The following is a 19,449-nucleotide window of genomic DNA, read 5'->3' as shown; positions in this document are numbered from 1 at the left end:
ATCCTAAAATAATGCTTGCACCCTGCACTCAAGAAGTAATTTATTGTGATGTAACAACCGCCCACGTTCACAGGCACAAACAGATGTGCAGATGCATAGGAATATACTAGTTTTGAAGATAAATCACATTTTTCTGTTTATGTGATGCAGCATCCCAACATGGTACCCTAATGAAGACACATGGGATTGGGGGAGGGATACTTTGAACTAACCATGGGGATAAGAGTAGAGATGTGCCGTGACATGGCTACTGGAATCTTGATGTTCCCTCTGCAAGCTGACTCTCTGGGTTCACCTCATTGACACCTCGACCCACGATGCTGGGATAAAGAGTGGTGACTGCCTTGTGGCTGCAGCACTGGAGATCAGGAGGGCAGGGCCACGCTGGTACAAGGTCTTAATGTTTTCGGAAGTTACAGACAACTGCCAGCCCAACTGCTGTGACCATCACATGGCCATCCTGGTATCACGTCTGACTTGCTTTCCATGTTTTCCAAGTGTATTTACGTATTATGCATTTTAACCTGTTAGGGACTGCAGATGCAAATAAATATATTTCAATTTGCACATCTGCACAAAGGTGGTCAACACAGTGTCATCAGCAGGCCACTGTATGGCATCAGCATGCCATATTGCAGAGTTCCCACACCCTTTCCATTCTTACGCTTCGTGTGATTACTGTCAGGAAACTGTAGCGAATCTTTACATTTTAACAGAAACAGATTGTGATAGATTGATGTGCACAAAAATCAAAATATTTAACTCTTTCACATGTCATGGTTACTACCAGTGGGATTAGCATCTGATTTTGTATTTGATACTATATCTTTGCCCCTTTACCACATCTCTACTTGAGAAAAAAATATTATTTACTCTGTGTCTGTTCCAATGCAGATAGAGGATAAACAGATAGAAAATATTTATATAAAATGAACTAAACAATATTTTTAAAAAATTACTCACCCACACACTCACCCACACAGTGATGGTATCACAGACTACAGTTAGGCTTGTAGAAAACACAAAACCTTTTCAGTAACACCTTACCTTGCCATTTACTCTTGCTTATAGCAATTCGCTTCAAGATGGGTTCCATCAGTGTAACCTATATAAGGCAAACATGTTTTACAATCAGAGGATGCAGAGTACCTCATACTGCTCATGCAGTGTAGTCCACATTAGAGGTAAGAGATAATAGACAAAGCTAGTCCTACTGTAACTCAAGAGGATAAAGCACATCTCGGCAGTATGCCATGTTCTGAATGGATTACTTGTTGGAGGGTATTCATGGAAATAAATTTTCTTGTGCTGCTCGCATTTTACCATCTTGCACCAGTGATTCACACTTGCACATTTTCTCACACATGTTACATTTATCTTTTTAAATATGAGCTGGTGAATCATACATGTAATTTATTCACATTGTAGACTGCAGAGATAAGTCTTGCTGAGATGGAACCTGGAACCCTGCTGGTCTAAGAGGTTATGAATCACATTGTGATTTTACTGTGGAGCTGGCTCTACTATACAAAGGGTCTCTAAAGTAAAGCTGAAACCTTTCATCCCATCTCCCCCTTATTTCACACCTTCACATTTTGACTTCTTCTCTTCAATATTTTATCAGTTCCCCTTTTTCGAGTGGCACTGCTGAAACAGATGCTCTCCTTGCAAGAGCTAGGCCCGTAGCTAGGTCAGCCGATGGTTCTGAACATTGACTGTACGCTCACCCCTCACCGTCCTTACAGATTCACCACCCAACCTCCAGCACTGGGCTTCAGACTGAGTGCAGTTCATCTATCATTGATTAGGACTAAGGGCCTCCCAACAAAACAATCTCAGTGAATTCGGTATGTACACGTGGGCTTTGCCTGAGACTGTCATAGCACTTGTTGGAGGGGTTCTACTGGGACCGCCTATGAACTTCATTATCCAAGTGAATTTCAGGTCACCTTCCTCCTCTCACACTTCTCCACCAGCCTGATGTCACTTTGTACTCTGCGTGTACAGCATATCCTTCTCTGCTTTCACTGGAAGTATCACCTGCCCACCCAAGGAGCAACATCTTTGTGCTTTACAGCAGTGTTTCTCAGTCCTGCTCCTGGAGGCCCCAGAAGCAGGATTGAGAATCAGTGCTTTACAGCACACCCCCTCAAATTTTCTCATAAATGCCAGTCCTGTTGCCAGGGCAGCAATGTTGAGTAGTGGTGAGTGTGTTGCATTTTTTTACCGGAGAGTTGTAGGTTCAAATCCCAGAGGCAACACTGCACTTGTGCCTTTGCGCACCGATATATCAATTGCTGTAGTTGTGTAAATATTGCATGTTTTTATTGTATCATGTAAAGGCCTGACCAGGTGCCCCAAATAAGGGCAAGGAAGTAATAGTAGTTGATAGATGCAGGCATTTTATATAATCATAATTGATTTTTACAAGCAGTTTATAGTAGGAGAGAGTGCAAGAGCTTAAAACATCCTGAACCCCTGCAATTCATTTTCATTTATTTTTTCATGCACGGCTGTCCCACTTTGCACGTTCAGCCCTTTTATACCTCCTGCCCCACAGAGAGCTGAGTTCAGGGGCTGCTTCAAATGGCTATTCCAAATGAAATGAGGGGAGCAGAGGCCCAGCGATGCAGGCACTCAGAGCCGTAAATACCCGGGGAGGATTTTGGTGCACTGTGAGCCACAGATGCACTCTGGTAGATGGAATTATGTGCTGCTTCCTCGTTCCCAGATGGAGCTTGGGCTTTTTGTCCAGTTCACGAGGACATATGTTCAGCGCACATTATTCAGTTTACATCTCTGCAGTATTAGTGGAAAAATATATAGGAAAATTATTCATCTTAGATTTACTTTTGGGAAAAAAAACTACTAAACATAAGAGCATTCTGTAATAATTTGTTGACGTTTCTGGTCTGCAGCGTATGATTCATAAAAATCAATACAATTGCATACTCACAATGACACAATTTCATATGTGAAATATACACCTCTGATGTGTTATACTTGTGCTCTTCTCTGCGTACTCTTTTAAGATTACCTGTCAAGATAGCGCAGTGTAGCCAGTATTTATTCCTTGATTAGATGGATGTCTGGTATGGATTTTATTTGTTAGATTTCATTTCCATCTTCATTTTGGTCCACAGCAGACTTACTTTTAGTTCATTTGTTTATGTATGTATGTATGTATTTACTTATTTATCTGTCTTACACTTCAGGCACATGAGTGATATTACTCATATCTGACTGTCTCAATGCATTGTCACCCACTGCTCACATTCATGTGAGCACTATTTTCTCTATTCCCTTACAGATTTTTTGTGTCTACTTTTTAAATTTGTGGGGTCAAATCCCAGGGGTAGCTTCAATATTGTACCCTTGAGGAAGGTACTTTACCTCCATTGCTGTGGTAGTATAAGTACACAGCATATATGATGCTAAGGATTTATAAGGTACTGACTTGAAATTCATTTTTGAATGACTTTTATGACTTTTGAAGTCATTTTTTATTGCAAGGCCACAACTAAAGCACACAATATTCTTTCACCAGGTACTGTACCGGTGCATACACAGTAATTGATACCATTTGATGCATTGTGAAGCACGTGCAAGTGGTGACCTGCCACAGACTGGATAAAGTGATAATGGGAATTTGAATTGGATTTTATGCTGTGATTTTCTCCAGTGACTGTGGGAGGTTGTAGTAAGGACAGTGAGAGCTAAAGAGGTGGCTGACAGCACTGTGGAAATGAAGATGTAAATGAAAATGCAGCACATTGTCATTCTCAAGCAGAAAAAAACAGATGCAAACTTGTTTTTGATAGATCTGTTGATGCCATCTGACTAATGTACCTGACTCTTCCATCATTTTCCTGACACAGGTGTGGTTTGAGTATGTACACTTTGATTACAGTTGATTTTATCCTGTTTCTAAATATTATTATTGCACTTGCAATATGTCTGTGGTTTTAAATGCACATCCATAAACACATTTTGATCATTTCAAGTCACTTTCAGGGAGAGAAGTGGCATAAAGAGTGTGGTCATCAGGAGACACATTGTTTGGGCTTGCAAGCTTCTCCCCAGGAAGGTATGCAGACAGCCTCTACGCAAGGCCTAATGAAGGCGACAAACCACACCTGAGTTGATTTCTAATAATTTCTAATGAGCCTGAGTGGTAGTGTGTGAGGCTGCCTTATCCAAGGTCCTGAAGGTCTCACAGTCTTTGGGAGATGGCAGGCCTGTCTGACAGCAACCAAAAAAAAGATAGTTCTGCATCCCAAACCATGGTTCAACACAAGTTACTTCATTTCAGCAATACTTACTGTATGGTTGAAGAAATGGCCCACACTTTTGTTCTCTTGATTGGTGAAGATCTCCACTCAAACAGCTCGGCTGTAGATACTTTTTGCAATTCAACAATGATTTTCAACTTCTGCGTAATCAGTAAGCTAGTGTTTGACAAAGAGCATTCCTCTGGTGTGACCTGGCACTGAATGAGTTATCATGGCTCAAGATCTTTTTCTTGAGCCATGATATTTCAAGATCTGGTACTGCACTATATCAGTATAGTGGCTTGTATTTACCTGTGAGAAAGACCCTCAAGAGAAACTGACAAGCAACTGATATTTGTACCGGCACTCACACAATATTTTGGTCAATATCAAAACCATTTTGCAAAGGTTGATCACAACAGTGTTGAACCTGATCACACCCAAATTACATTTTACCTTTTTTTATTTTTATGACCAGAAAAGCAGTTTACACCCTCCATTTTTCAAGCTAATTATGGAGCCTGAAGCACTCGTAGCTAATGTCTACCCCATGGGAACCTTGCATGCCTGATGCATTTCATAGTGACCTAATATATCCAGTCATTTGCTGGTGATTAAAGTATTACTGGGGGTTCATGGAATTTTCCGCTGATTGAAGTCAGCCAGGTGAAAGATACAAAATTCACACAGGCGGTAAATCCAGTAAGTGGTTCAATAAAATGTAAGAACCTTGTTAAAGATTCAGCCTGGTGCTGAATCAGATTGGCTGCATTCGGTATTGATTAGCAATTTACGTCTTGTTGCACGCGTGGATAATTGATTTAAAGGTAATGCAGTCATTCTGAAGTATGTGCATTTGTGTTGTCTAGTTTTACACTGAGGACATACAGATTTTTGTGCAACAGCTAAATATTTTTTTGATAATCAACTGAATATTAAATTTATACAGTGTGTGGTTATTGTAACTGACTGTCATTTGACATTCCAGGTGTCTTTTTTGTCTGGATACCTGAATACAGATATGGATGGTAAATCCTTGCATTATCGCTCTGTATAGTGAAGCTGTTATTGAAACTAATATTCCTTTTTATTTTCCACTTTGCACAATTCATATTTCATTCTAAATTTCAAACATTATATTGGCAGTTTATTATTTAGCATGTCTTTATTTTTGTATTCATTGACATCTGTGGCAGGTTTTACATATTTCTTTTCTTGGGTCTAATGATGGAGCAGTCTCTACTAACAGCAGTCAGACCACTAAAGGAAGACTTACACTGGGCAGAATATTCAGAGCTCTAAGCCTCCTGTCAGGAGTGGCACAGAGCAGCCAGGCTGATCAGCTCAGCCATCCTAACCCTCACCCCCTAATGAACAAGGGCTAAGAAGCCCTGGAGCTTTGCCTCTTCTGCTCCTTCCCCGATTTAACAAGGTCCCACACCCCACCACCACCCCCACACACCACCACCAACTCTCAGACCAATCTGTCTGTAGGATTGAAGTATTATTAGACTTATAGACCCTCTGAGGGAAAGCTCTGCGTATGTGAGCGCCGGCAGATGAAATATGCTACAGGGGCTACTGGCTCCATTAAGATGGCATTCACCAGGGCTTTTGTTATCATTGATCCTGACGGTTTTGGGATGTAGTGGGGCTCGCTGATCCATGTCTGTCTCATCTGTCTTTCAGGATTTGAGGGAACCCACTGTGAAATCGACACCAACGAATGCATCTCCAGCCCCTGTCAACATCAAGGATACTGTCTGGACAGGGTCAACAGTTACAGGTAAGACACACAAAAGTGTGGCGGTCTGATTGGTGTCAGTTTTTCCGGCTTTTGAATATCTTTTAAATTTGTGCAGAGTCACTCACAAAGATTTTTTAAGCAGACAACAGTGTAGACACATTTCAGCTGACATAGTGTGTATAATGGTATTATATATTTGGAATAATTGTGTACCAATAACTGAAATGTGATCCTTATCAAATCAAGACCCTGTTGATATCACCCTTGATTTATTTTTAACCAAAATTATTGAAATATGTTAGGTGTAAACATAAACAGCCAGTTCAAATAAATAATGTACCAGACAAGCTTCAAGGAGTATTCTGGCCTGGAGCATACCCTTCTTATATTAACTCCACTAATCCAGCAGCTGTAAGTCTTGCAGTAGTCATCTCCTTTCATAGCATTTGATTATTAAAACTGAGAATGCAGAATGATTTTTTTGCCATTTAGTTCAATTCTACACATATATTCATTGTCTGAATTTGTATATTTGTTCATTTATACATATTTGTACTTTCTGAAGTTTAAAAACATATAATGAGAGACCTGTGTTCTGTCAAGTACATATGTAAAATATATGTACTTGACAGAACACAAGTAGAAAATATTAACATAAATATATGTAAAACATGTAAAAATTATCTGTCAAGGATCCAAGTTGTAAAGTACTACCAGTTGATCACATATTATGAAATATGGAATTTACTATAACCAAATAACATGCACCATGACCACTGCACAGTTACATGATTATTATTATGCTCCACTGCTCCTGCAATACAAATTATCTGTGCTATTTGATGGCACACGCTGATGGTGTCACCAGCCACGTGGGAGAATCATGTCTATATCCATTCTGCATTAATAATAATTTTGTATGAAATTCAAGGAAAGGATTTTATTCATACAAATCCATTATTTAAGAAATGGAAAACACTGTGACTTTCTACATTCTGTGTCCAATTTGTATGGTTGACGTGATCTGAAATATTCAGCAAAATCATTTTCAATTGAAACTGATTAAAGATTTAGTAAGCACAAGGTATGTTTTCAGGGGGCTTTTAAAATGGGTACATTAAATGGGGATCAAATATAGAATATCTTCTGACCTCCAGAGCTACCCCTACATGTTGGAGGAGAAACTTGGTTGAAGCTGTTTTTGTTACTTCAGAGAGAACAATTATTTTCCATGATTTTTGGCACCAGTGGTGTGTACAGTTTGTGTTGATCTAATAGTGGTGATAATGCACAGCCATTGATTCCTTTTTTTGCCAAGAACAACTCACAGGACACCAGTAGACAAAAAGGCAGTTCATCCTGGGCATTCTCTGGTTGATACACACAGCTGCTGGCCAAATTTTATCAGTGATAAAAATGTGTCAACATTAATGATTTCTCTGTACTTTCAGCTGTGAGTGTAAAGTTGGATTTTCTGGTCGCCACTGTGAAGAAGACATCAATGAGTGTGCCTCCAACCCCTGCCAAAATGGAGGGATCTGCCAGGACCTTGTGAACAGGTTAATACTCAAACCCTGCTGTGTGGCTCTACTTCATTAGTATTACGAACTGTAGCTTACAAAAACTTGAGAAAACTGACACTGAATACCTAATAAGACCTGAATACCTAAGAATTGCAGTTTCACAATCATTTCATTTAGGGGGAAAAAGGTGTGAAATATGACCCGTAATGCTTTCCATGGATTATTATCCCAAGTGCTGATGATTATATAAGAGATGCTTCTCCATCCCTGACACACATAAGCTGCTGCACTGAAGACAGAGAGCAGATTCAGCAAGAACACATCATGCCGATACACCGGGTTTACTCCACTCCGGCTGCTCTCCACCCTGCCTAATGGGAGCCCTGGGGCCTCACGGCCTACTCTGACACATGGGCAGAGAAAGTCCCCAGGCCAATTTCAGCCCTAAATGCTTTGTCTCCAGTTTGTCTTCTTGTCACAAGGCTGTTCCCATGCGCCCTCATCTCGAATCGCTCCCCCGATTGCGTCCCCATTAGGTGTGTTCAGGGCCCCGCCCATCCCGCCTCTCCAGGAACATAGGTGAGGCCTCTGCGGAGGTCTGGCTGAATGTTCTGAGAGCTTGCTTCACCTTTTTATCTTATGATCATTTGAATTCAATTGTTTGGCAGAAGTTCTTGTCCACAGCAACTTACATTGCAATCAGGGTACGATATATGCATATCAAAGGAACCACACAGAACAACAAGAACAAAAGCACAGAAAGGTCAGTAATAGGGATCAGACCAAATGACTAGGGATGATATTATTCATAGTAGACCATCAGATCACAAACGCATTTATCGTATCGTTATGTGAATTCTTATTAATCAACAAAAAATATCCAATTTTAGTCTTTTTCATCAGTATTCCCACAAGAGAATCTTGCATAAAACATTTCAGATAATTCACTGACATTATGCTTTTTCCTGCCTGAAAGTGTGAGTGAACATAGATCTCATTGCATGAGTCAATATTTTCACGGAAATAACTAGAGTTTCAAAGAGTGTTTGAAGGAAAAAGATGGCTTTGATTAAGCAAATACCCAGCTTTGGGATCCATATAATGTTCAAGGATCTAATTAACAAAAACACATATCTCCAACCAGTAAGATGGCGAGTCAGTGGTTAGTTGTATTTATAGTTTAAACATCACAGTGTTCATGGAGGAGCAAAGGATGCATAAGAGCAACATTATCTTACGTCACACTGACATACTCAGAGGACCCTATTTAGGCAATAGTATTGCAGTTGTGAAACGTAGATGCAGTTGGCTTATGCAGGCATCAAAGAGGCATGTTGAGATCAATGTTTTAATAGCAACCACAAGCAGCAAGTGGTTGGTGAATAATTCTTTATTGAGTTGATGGTATGTACAGTATAAGGTATGAATGTGCACTGGCCAAGCAGGATGGCTGCTACATTATCTTTAAATGAGCTTTTGCTACAGTGCTTCGGTCCATCACTCATGGTAATAGGAGATAGTGTAGAACTAGAATATAGGTATATCTTATCACATGCAGATTAGTTACAGGACAAATTAAAAAAAAAAAAAATAAGTTATTTAAATTAATTTTTAAAAAATGTCAGTTTACAAAACTGAAAGCAACATATTTTCAATAAATACAAAAAAGAATAAATAAGTACACAAAGCCAGTCAAAATTATTATTCCCCTTTCCTTTCAATAAAGTCAGTTGGACATCAGCTAGATTTCGTGAATTTTTTGACACAGGAAATGGGAATGCTGTTGAAGAAAGCAATGCTGTTGTGCTCAGACAAAGAAATAAGCTTCCTGCAGGTGCGTAACATAAAAAAAAAATACTCAGGCAACAACACAGTCTGTGTTGCGGTGCAAAACGGTTATATTTTATGAGAAGCTATTTTAATGCTGTCAATATTATTTTTTAGTCAATAGTATTTCAATATATTTCTCATATGTGGGCACTATGTTTATCTAACTAGCTAATAATTTGTATTGTAATGTCCGTACATGTCAGCTGTACTGTGCCTCTCTCGTTGTGTCCTACAGGAATATATTAACAAGCAGTATATCTTTGCAGCTACAAATCCTCCTGTTTTCCTCAGTATAGCCTGCATATATGGTAGTAATGTAGCTCTTCACACTTTCTGAGTGGATCTGTGTGTCAGCTCTCTCACAGTGCTGTGCCTCGTCCCACCCTCCTCCTGAAGGTCTTCTCACAGTTCTCATTTTAGACAGTTTTCCTGCAGTGATCCTATATAGACTGTATGGTAGATGGTAAGCAAGGCTGGAATGTACCCTTCCATTCCCTTCCCTTCAGGTTGTCATGTGAGAGCAAAGTTTTAATTGTTATTTTTGTCATATATATTATATTAAATCAAAATGATAGGCTATGTTAAATACATTTTTTGGCTATTTATCCAACCAGCTAGTCTGAAGCACTAGTTAAGTGACCCACAGCATTAGCCTGTGTGGTTCAGACATAAAAACGGTACAAAATGGTTTTCAAGCAGGCTGCATGATCTCCAAAACCACTTGTCAAGGCAAATGCAGCTTGCTTCTTCATCCGGTCTTTTCAGGCTTGGATACAACAGACATGAACTAATGTTCATGCTGTCAGTGTGCTCCTTCTGAAATACTCCATTTGCTGATATGCTTTTTATCCATAGACAAAAGAAGCACTGAAAAACAATTTTAGTGATATTATTTTTAATTGCTATTATTTTGCTAGAATGGATATCAAACACCCAGCTTTTACCTAGAATGGATATGGATAATCATAGCCATTAATCATTAATCAAAGCCAGCTTTTTCCTTCACTTGCGTGAACCCCGTGCACCCATACAGTGTTGCATGCCTCTGTTACTAAGCAAATTCAGACATGGGCCACCTCAGATTTATGTTTGGGGCGGAGTCTGCCCAAAATGAGGGAGTGATGCTGGAAATGATTGTGTGTTTTATTATTTTCCAAGATACACATATTGTGATTTGACACTTAAGTCTGTTTTCTTTCCACATCCTTCCGTGCAGGAAAAGGTTGAAGAAGTAGTGTGCTGCAGGGGCCATCATGAGTTTACACTTAACATACATTCAATTTTACATCAATTCAAAAAACAAGCACAAATCGTCATGTGCCCTGTAGGTAGCAGGTGTCCCTGAGGGTGGTGAATTGTTGGTAAAATCTCCAGATTTCTCTGGAAACAATAACTAGCCAGGTAGCAAAAACTAAAAGAAATAATATTATTGCAACACACTGCACTATAACAAATCTACATGAAAATTCAGGCATCTCTTTAACAATTACGTTCCGTATGGTTTAAATGGTAGCTATTTCCACACAGTTTACAGTACTGTAAAATCGCTTACACAGCTGAAAAGTGTCTCCAATCACTTTTCCAGCTAGCTTTCCGAGCTAGCTAGAGGTCAGGATAGTAAAATATTACCTGTCTCTGGCAAGCTCTCACAGAACTCGAGATTGAGGCACGAAGGAACCTCCAGCCTTGTTTAGATCTTATGGTGCTGATTGACAGTGTTTCAAGCACTCTTGTTTGGGTAAAGCAGCGATTTAAGACAGCTCTTCTCCGAAGACCTGGAATCTGCCATCCAGTTACAGCCATGCTGAAAAAAACAGTGTTCTTGGTTATGGCCACATAGTTCCACCTAGTGTCAGGCTATATAGTGACATTTCACTGAAAGCTCTTGTCCCAGAAAGCAGTGGCAATATTTTGTGTTGATAGATAGTGAATGGTCCAATGATACTGCAACATTTTCCTATGTCAGTTCTCTCAATATGCATTAAGCTATGTCATGTCCTGCATTTCATCGTTTGTGTCTTTTTCTTTTTAAATCTTCACAATGTGTTCCTATGACCTAGCTGGGAAGGGAGGATTTACTCCTCTGTGAACACAGCCAGCTCATTTTATCTGAAAATGCAGCAACTAGCTAGGTAGCAAGCAAATTGTATACATTTTATTATAATACATTATATTTTAAGGCTTTCATGTTTCAAAGTATTGTGCACCATGTCTATTCAGTCACAGTAACATTCACTATAATTGAAATGGTAGCTAGCTAGCAAGGCTCATTGAATGTAGACTGGCTCATACTGACGATCATAACAGCACCAGGTGCAGAATATTGAGATATAACAACAGAATATTGTCCCAGCAAGCTAGGCTAGCTAGTGATCTGAACAACTAACAACTTGGTTCAGACCATGGACAACCTTCTTTCCAACAGTGTCCATGTGTTTCAACATGTTCTGGGATGCTAGGGCACACAGATGCCCTATTAAAATTTCTTCACACTTCATTTTAAATTGACCGTGTCATATAAAGAATTCATCAATATGTTTGAATATTATAATTTGTACAGTTGGCTTTACTTAGGAAAAGAAAGAAAAGCTTTGAACTAAGCACCCTGTGGTGTTTTTCCTTTTTAAAATAAAAATATTTGATTCTGACATTTTTAACATGTACCATTTTATGCTGAAGTATTGAAAAGACTCATCTCCATTCCAGAACTGCTTAGTCGGAACTGCTTCTTTCTGAAGCCTCTGCTCAGCTTTCGTGATTAAAAGTGAGTGTCTTGCAACTGCTTTCTGCAATGACAACAGAGAAAGTCTATTGGCCACAAGACTCAGGTGTAAAACTTTGTAACACCCATTTTAGGAGATAATCAGGTCTGAATCCCAAAATTTGAAAAGGAACCACGTGAGGTGCCCAAAAAAGTGCCATATTCTACACACAAAAAGACTTAGTGCTCACTAAGGGAAGAAGGACAACAGCAAGTTTCTATGCAATCAGGCACATGCAAACTGTTTTTGTTCTAAAGTGAGAAGTGTTGTTTCCTGACAGATCGACCATTGCAGAGCTACATCCTTTTTAAATCTAAAGTCCTGCACGGCGGAATGCCTGTGTATGGCCCTGGGTGCCAGTGTCATTTCTGGCACTCTGTGCTATCCCTAAATTCTGATATTGTTCCAATCACTTATGTTTAATCATTGTACTGTCCCTTTATGCCCTTTAAATTGGACCCCAATGTCTAGAAAGGATTGATGAGAACATAATAGCGGCTCTTTTTTTCCTCCCATCTTCAATCTGCATGGTATCGTAGCTCATTCCATTGCATCTAATTAATCCTGACATTGACAGCATTCATTCCCTGTCAACATCTTTCTTTACATAGCTCCCTGTGACTCCACCGCCATACCTTTACTTCATATACAGATAATAGTGTTTTGGCATTCATATTCAGGTAGGACTGTCTGAGCCACCTGCATTTTGCTTGAGGTTAACTTTCTACCTGTATTCAATTTTAGCTGTCTCCATTGATGGCCTTTTGTCATTGCTTTTGAGGCATGAATTTGAAGTGTGGAATGATACCATGCTTCATTTTTTGCATAAATTATCTGTATGCTTCTTTTTTTTGCTGTGACTACGCTGGAAACGGCTATGTCCCTAATTCACTCATGCAGCTCTCCAAAGCACTTTTTTGCTATTTCATTGTCTTGTGTTACCACTAGATGACAAAATAGCAATACTAAGAGGATCCATCAAAGTGAAAATGAAAGCTTACAAGGCCATCAAAGGATTACAAACCCCATGTGTTTTAGTGTAAAATGATATGAAGAATACAGTATGAATGTGTCCCAAACTATGAGCTGAATGTTGTGTTTACAGCATGTGGAAGTTTTCCTAAATACAAATGGCACCTGATGCATCTTTTACAGGGGTTAGCTCAGGATGAGAAGTTGTATTAAGAAATACTTAAGACTTTTGAAAGAAAGAAAAAAGGTCTTCAGGGGAATTTTAACCAAATATTTCAAATTCTTTTGGGAATAAAAGATAGATATTTCTTAAAGGGACAGTGCAGATGTCTATACAAGTGAGTAAACTCCTGCTGTTTGCTTTAACAATGTTAAGTGATGTTCAAGTCAAATCAGCAACTGAACATGGAGCACTGACTAAAGGGCAGGACAATTTCTGAGACTCGATAAATGCTGCATTTGTGTTTTTATACAGTGTGAATAGTTGTGCTCAGTTGTTGTATGTTGTCAGTTCACAGCAATATTTATTCAGAATTGTGTTTTACATGAACAAATATGATAGCACATCATACAGTGTACATCAGAGTGTTAACACCCCAGCCTCACAACCAAATGTTTCTTAATCATAATATCAAGAACCATTACATTTACTTGATACTGACACATCACCATTTCAGTGATCCTGTAAATGAATGTACTAAAACATGTTGTCTAAGAATAAAATACAGTACTCTCTGAAGTTCACAAAATTAAGGATAAGCATTTTAGTTTAAATTGACCACCCACTGTGGAGTTTAATACTGTCTGTCTTGGGGTCCACACCCTACAGGTTCCGTTGCAACTGCCCACCTGGGTACTTTGGAGCCCTGTGTGACCTGGACGTTAATGAGTGTGAAGTTTCACCCTGTCTACATGAGGGCCTCTGCATCAACATGCCAGGAGGTTTCAAATGTGTCTGTCTTCCGGGATTCTCAGGTATGTCTTTTTCCTCCATGCGAAAAAGAAAGAGGATTGGAAAAGGGAGCAAGAGAAGGATGGGGCCATTTTATTTAAGGTGCGATAAACTTAAAAGACCATGCAGCATATGTCTCAAAAAACCAGAAATCCAGAAATCCACAACAAATATTCAGGCGGTCCTCTTCATCAAACCCACACTTGTATTGATCTCTCAATTCAAGGAATACAGGTCCAAACATTATTTTTTTACTCTTGCAGGTAGTTTATATATGTTTGTGTGTGTGTGTGTGTGTGTGTGTATATATATATATATATATATATATATATATATATATATATATATATATATAGATATATATATATATGTATGTATGTATATATACACTCACCATACTGTATGCATTCACTTACTTTTCCTATCTTAATCCAGAGACCATTATTGAACTGGCTGTACTTAAAACCATCTAATCTCGATTTCTGTCAAGCCGTGCAAAGATTAATGTCGTTTGTCTTCTGCACTGTATCATCAATTTATCCTTTTCCAGTTGGAGGGCGGGGGAAATCTCTGAGGTATTGCCACTCTGGAGAGCAGAATCTGACATCCGCGCCCCAATTCCCAAAGAAGCGGATTTTATTATTAGGCCCCCGCTCACTACAGTACAAGTCATTACTTTTTCCCTTGCTCTAAGCTCATCTGAGGAAACAGGGTCCTCCCCCGAGAGCTGGACTGGAGGATATATTTCGGATTGGCTCAACTTGTCTGGAGCTCATACAAAATATTTGCTCTAATAAGACACGTAACGGCATCCAACTTTTTGAGAGAGCCAGTGGAAAGAGCTGCGAGGAACTTCAGGATGAGCTTTGTTCCATGGTGGAACGTTATGTTTGGGCTGATGTAATGTGTGATGATTTCCTATTTGAAAATATACTTCTTGGAGCTAGTATGATGTCTCCCTCTCTGCTGCCATTGAAAATTCCTTGTGTCAGATCGACACTGTTACTGAATTCCTCATTGCAATACAGGGGACACACAGCAGGAAAACTGCTCTCAGTCAGAATACAGAATGTCCCTGTTCATCCAAGCATAAGGTGCTGATGGCGATGGTGCTGATGGTGTTCAATGATACTGTGCTGTCCTGTTATTCAAAAAAGTGTGGGAAAAGGCCAGGAAGGCATAACTGTAATTTATATTTATTCCAAGCAAATTATTTATACATATGCCTTTTAAAATTCAAAATGATTTTTAAATTCTGTGTTTAATGCAATGATATCATGCATTGACAGAGCAGAGGAATGTTGTAAATGAGGAATTAAGGAATTAATAAAGGAATTATCACTCTATGACCACAACACTCCCATATATAATATAGATAGACAGATAGTGTCAGGGAGTTCATAGATACTTATCGTTTTATACAGCTGGATATTTAAGGAGGCAATGCAGATGAAGTATGCTGTTCAAAGTTATAACAACAGTGCCACATCTGTGATAAAGCTGCAACCTTCTGATTATTCTATGCTGTCAATTTAGCCTTATAGAGGTTATAGAGGAATTTATTAGTCTTCAGTTCTATTTCTCATGTCCCCAGTAATTGAGTAATTGGTGTTGTCTCCAGCTGTAATTTTGCACATTAATTTCATAAGAATTTCATTTATTTGCTGCTGGACTGATGATAATAAACTTAAAAGGTTAATTTCTGGTTAATTCCAGCTCTCTCCAAAGGCCAGAAGTCTTTTAGGCTTCCATATGCCTTAGGGCAAGGCTGTGCTGTGTATTGAGCTTGAAAGGAGCAAGGATTAAAATCTGATTTATCTCTTAAATATTTTTTTTTTAATCAAACCATATATTTTCCACTAACTACAGTGTGGTGATTGATAGATGTGGTACTCCATAAGGGTGACAGCCCTTTACCAGCTGCACGATAATGAGTGACATTATTCTTGCATTTGTATTATTTAACCTGAAAATCTCTGACATGTTGTAATGGATGGTGTTTTGGCATGCAATTGTAGATTTACTTTCATGTACAAATCCCTTCATTGTGCAAAACCTTTGCCGTGTTTAATTCTGGATCATTCTGTGCTGCTACAAAAGGGAGGGCTTGGCTGTCTGTTCGTGACATCCAGACATTCATACTTTGTTTATGAATACGGTGGTAATCTGATAATACTTTTAACTTAGAGGATTTGAAAAGTTCCCACAGTGAGGAGTAATTGGGGATAGAAGTGGAAGATTATTATTTAATTTCTTCTACTTTCTCAGATGAATTTGCTAAGATCCTTTAAGAAGGCTAACAGTAGGATTAAACATAACAGGTTTCTAATCTCTTCCCTATATTGCTCTTCATATTTTACAAAGCCAGATGTCAAGTTGCATTATTTATCACTTCAGTTAAGGAAGTAAGGATCTTGAAGGTATTCATATAAGCTTATTATAAAATACACTTTAGAAGGTCTGAGCAATGCCCATTTAATGGTTTTTAGTTATGCTTAATCATTCATATCCACTGATGTGTATGTAGTTTGCTCTGTGAAATGCTGATGTGATTTTTATTTTTTTGCTTAATGAATGACAGTAATCTTTCCATTTGCAGACATTTATACTTTTTTTTCTTTTTTATGAAAAACAGTACTTTGGTGTCCTTTCAACAAGATCTTTAAACAAGACTTATAGATTATATAAATCTTAAAGGACATAATATGCAAACTAATCTTAAATTCATTTAAAATGTCACAATAAATCTCCTGAAAGAGTTATACCTGGAAGGTGTGGGTGAGGAACAGGGTAGTTTCTCTGGCTGCTTCGTTGAGTCACATCCGAAAAGTTGAAGCATATTTCCCTCTCTTAGCAGGCTAGGAAGCCTGCCTCACATTTCAAAGACACTAGAGGTGTTCGCACTGGGATGATCCTGTGCAACATCCGATCAAAAAGCAGCGTATGTGACCACACAATAGTCTGTTTCCTGAGTGTGTGGCTTACAGTTTAGCCGTGACTCCACTGCTGACCGGTCAGGCCTTCAGGGGGTATGGCATTGGTTTTCTGCCCACAGTGGCATGCCAAGTTAAGTGAAGCCTGAAATCCTCTTCATAGGGATAGAATAAGCAAACTCCTGTGATAACATCACATGACTACGAGGGAAGCCAAAACCAAAACAAATATATGACATCACATACTAGTCTCAATATGGGGCAAAATCACCCAAACTTTTCCATCTTCTTCATATTTAATGCACTTTGAATTTTATGTACATAATTTTCAAATCCTCAGCAGACTTTGCTGGTGGAGGTTAGTTTCAAGGATAGAGCAAATTATCTTCTACCTCCACAAATTATGCATATGCTTTTTTAATGATTACCAACTGGCTGCAGTGAGCTAGTCCCTATCTAATTGACTCATGTGTTTGGCTGTGTCCTGTATCACACAAAATGCTGTCACAGGTGTCAGCTTTTTCTCTCCTCAGAGCTCTGATCTGCTGTAGCACAAACAGCACATGCAGCACACTGCACATTTTCCCCAAAGCACAGCCTGATGCTCTCATCCAGCATGCTGATAAATGTGGTACAGATGAATTAAAAACGTGTAAATTTTCCCAAGGGAAATATTGGTGTCCAGTTTTATCTCCACAGCTGAAAGTAAAAAATGACTTTTTGATTCCTTTTCATGGGCAAATGCATGCTTTGCATTGCAACTACTGTACCATGGCTAGTTAGCTATTTGAATATAATATTATGTTCTGCACACTGCACTGTCAGCCAGGTTTAAGAAATCTTATTTATTGATTTGGTTAGATCAATGTGGGTTCACATTATTCATTTTGATGGCTATTATTATTTTTCTGATTACTTATACACACCGCTCAGACCCTTTGTTTAAGATGCAGGGTGTAAAATGCTTTGTCTGATACTGCTGTGCTGGCAGTTCAGCTGGTTGTTTCTTTTAGGTTAGACAAAAAATGTTCTTTTTCTCCAAAGGAGACAATCTGTCTTACAAGCAATTTGCAGTTCTTGAAATTTATATTTAAACCAGTCCTGCGAAAATGTTTGCTCTGAATAAAAAGCTTAATCTAGCTTAGTAGCATTTCACATCACATCACATCATGCCATCATGATATCCACATTACAATATGTTTTCCTGACAGCTGCATTGATATAAAGCATTGAAACAAATATTTTCTCATAAAAATCTATAGGCATCTAAGCAAGGAGAGTGCTGTGCAGTCACCATGATAAATGGTCTTTGTGTTTGAAGTTTAAAAATTTGCATGTGGACTGAAGACATGCCCATGCAAACGGTTAACAACTTAATGTTCAATAGAAGCCCTAATATTAATCTGATCATCATTGTTCCCTTTTTAAAAGAGATCCTGTATCATGCAACAAGCAGAGCTGGGTTTTATTTATCCTCTAATGGTGCCTTGCATCATATCTTTTGATGCTGTAATGATGAATCTGAAGAATTGCATCTGTAATAAAAAAGATCAACATTGGCCTTTTTTCCATAACTAATGACTGCATTGGTTTGGTTTTATTCAAAGGCTTGTGAAATCCAAACGGGTGACAAGTGTAAGGGAATGTCTTAGCATGTAGCTCAGATACTCCAAAAACAGTAATGTTGGATTAGAGCAGGAAGAAGAGACTGAACTACCATTCAGCATGCATCTCGTTTACAATATCAGCACCTGGCAAGGACATTGCCAAACCAAACAGGTATTTCATTGTGACGGTTAAGAGCTAAGGCAGCATTGAAGGACTGGAGATGGGTCAAAGTGCAAAAAAGCTATTCGGTGATTCTCATGCGGCTATATGGCTGAATAAATGTTTATATGGGCTTAAGCACTGAAACGTTTGCATTTTTGCCATTATTGTCTTGAACTGAAAAAGTAAATAGAAGAGGGAAAAAAATCTTCATCTTAATTATTTTTTTGTAAACATGATGCATTGTTACATACATACATACATGCATACATACATACAGACATTCATCTAATAATATTTACTTATTCATTCAGGACATGTCTCCCATATACAGTCAACAAGAATAAGTATAAACACTATATTAATAATTTGAATAATTTCCATTTGAAATTACTTCCATCGCTATGCTGGCTTTTTTTTTTAATTTGGAAAGCTCAATGGTATTTTCCCCTTTTTCTCCCAATTGGGAATACCCAGTTGTATCATAGAGGTGTTACTCGTCATAGCCACCCACTAATAATACAAGAGAGTGTAGACAAACATGCTATTCAAAACATGTGATGCCAAGCACTGCTTCTTTTCACACTGTAGTCCCCACGCCGAGCTTGCATAGACACGTCAGAGGAAGACATTTCATGCACAGCCTTATGCACACTTGCAGGTGCCTGATTGACTAGTGGGGGGGGGGGGTC

The 19,449-nt window shown here is 38.7% G+C and overlaps 1 protein-coding gene across 1 annotated transcript in view; it reads left to right on the top strand.

Moving 5' to 3' along the window:
• The window catches only part of eys (eyes shut homolog), a 266,508-nt gene that overhangs the window by 85,964 nt on the left and 161,095 nt on the right, over nt 1-19,449 (top strand). The window contains exons 22-24 of the mRNA XM_036547241.1: nt 5,961-6,057; nt 7,470-7,577; nt 13,935-14,080. Of these exons, the coding sequence (XP_036403134.1) occupies nt 5,961-6,057; nt 7,470-7,577; nt 13,935-14,080 (351 nt within the window). The remainder of the gene's footprint in view (nt 1-5,960; nt 6,058-7,469; nt 7,578-13,934; nt 14,081-19,449) is intronic.

Source organism: Megalops cyprinoides, chromosome 15, assembly GCF_013368585.1.
Source record: "Megalops cyprinoides isolate fMegCyp1 chromosome 15, fMegCyp1.pri, whole genome shotgun sequence".
NCBI classification, from domain to species: domain Eukaryota; kingdom Metazoa; phylum Chordata; class Actinopteri; order Elopiformes; family Megalopidae; genus Megalops; species Megalops cyprinoides.
The sequence above is the reverse complement of the archived record's forward strand: the minus strand, read 5'-3'. Positions and strand labels throughout refer to the sequence as shown.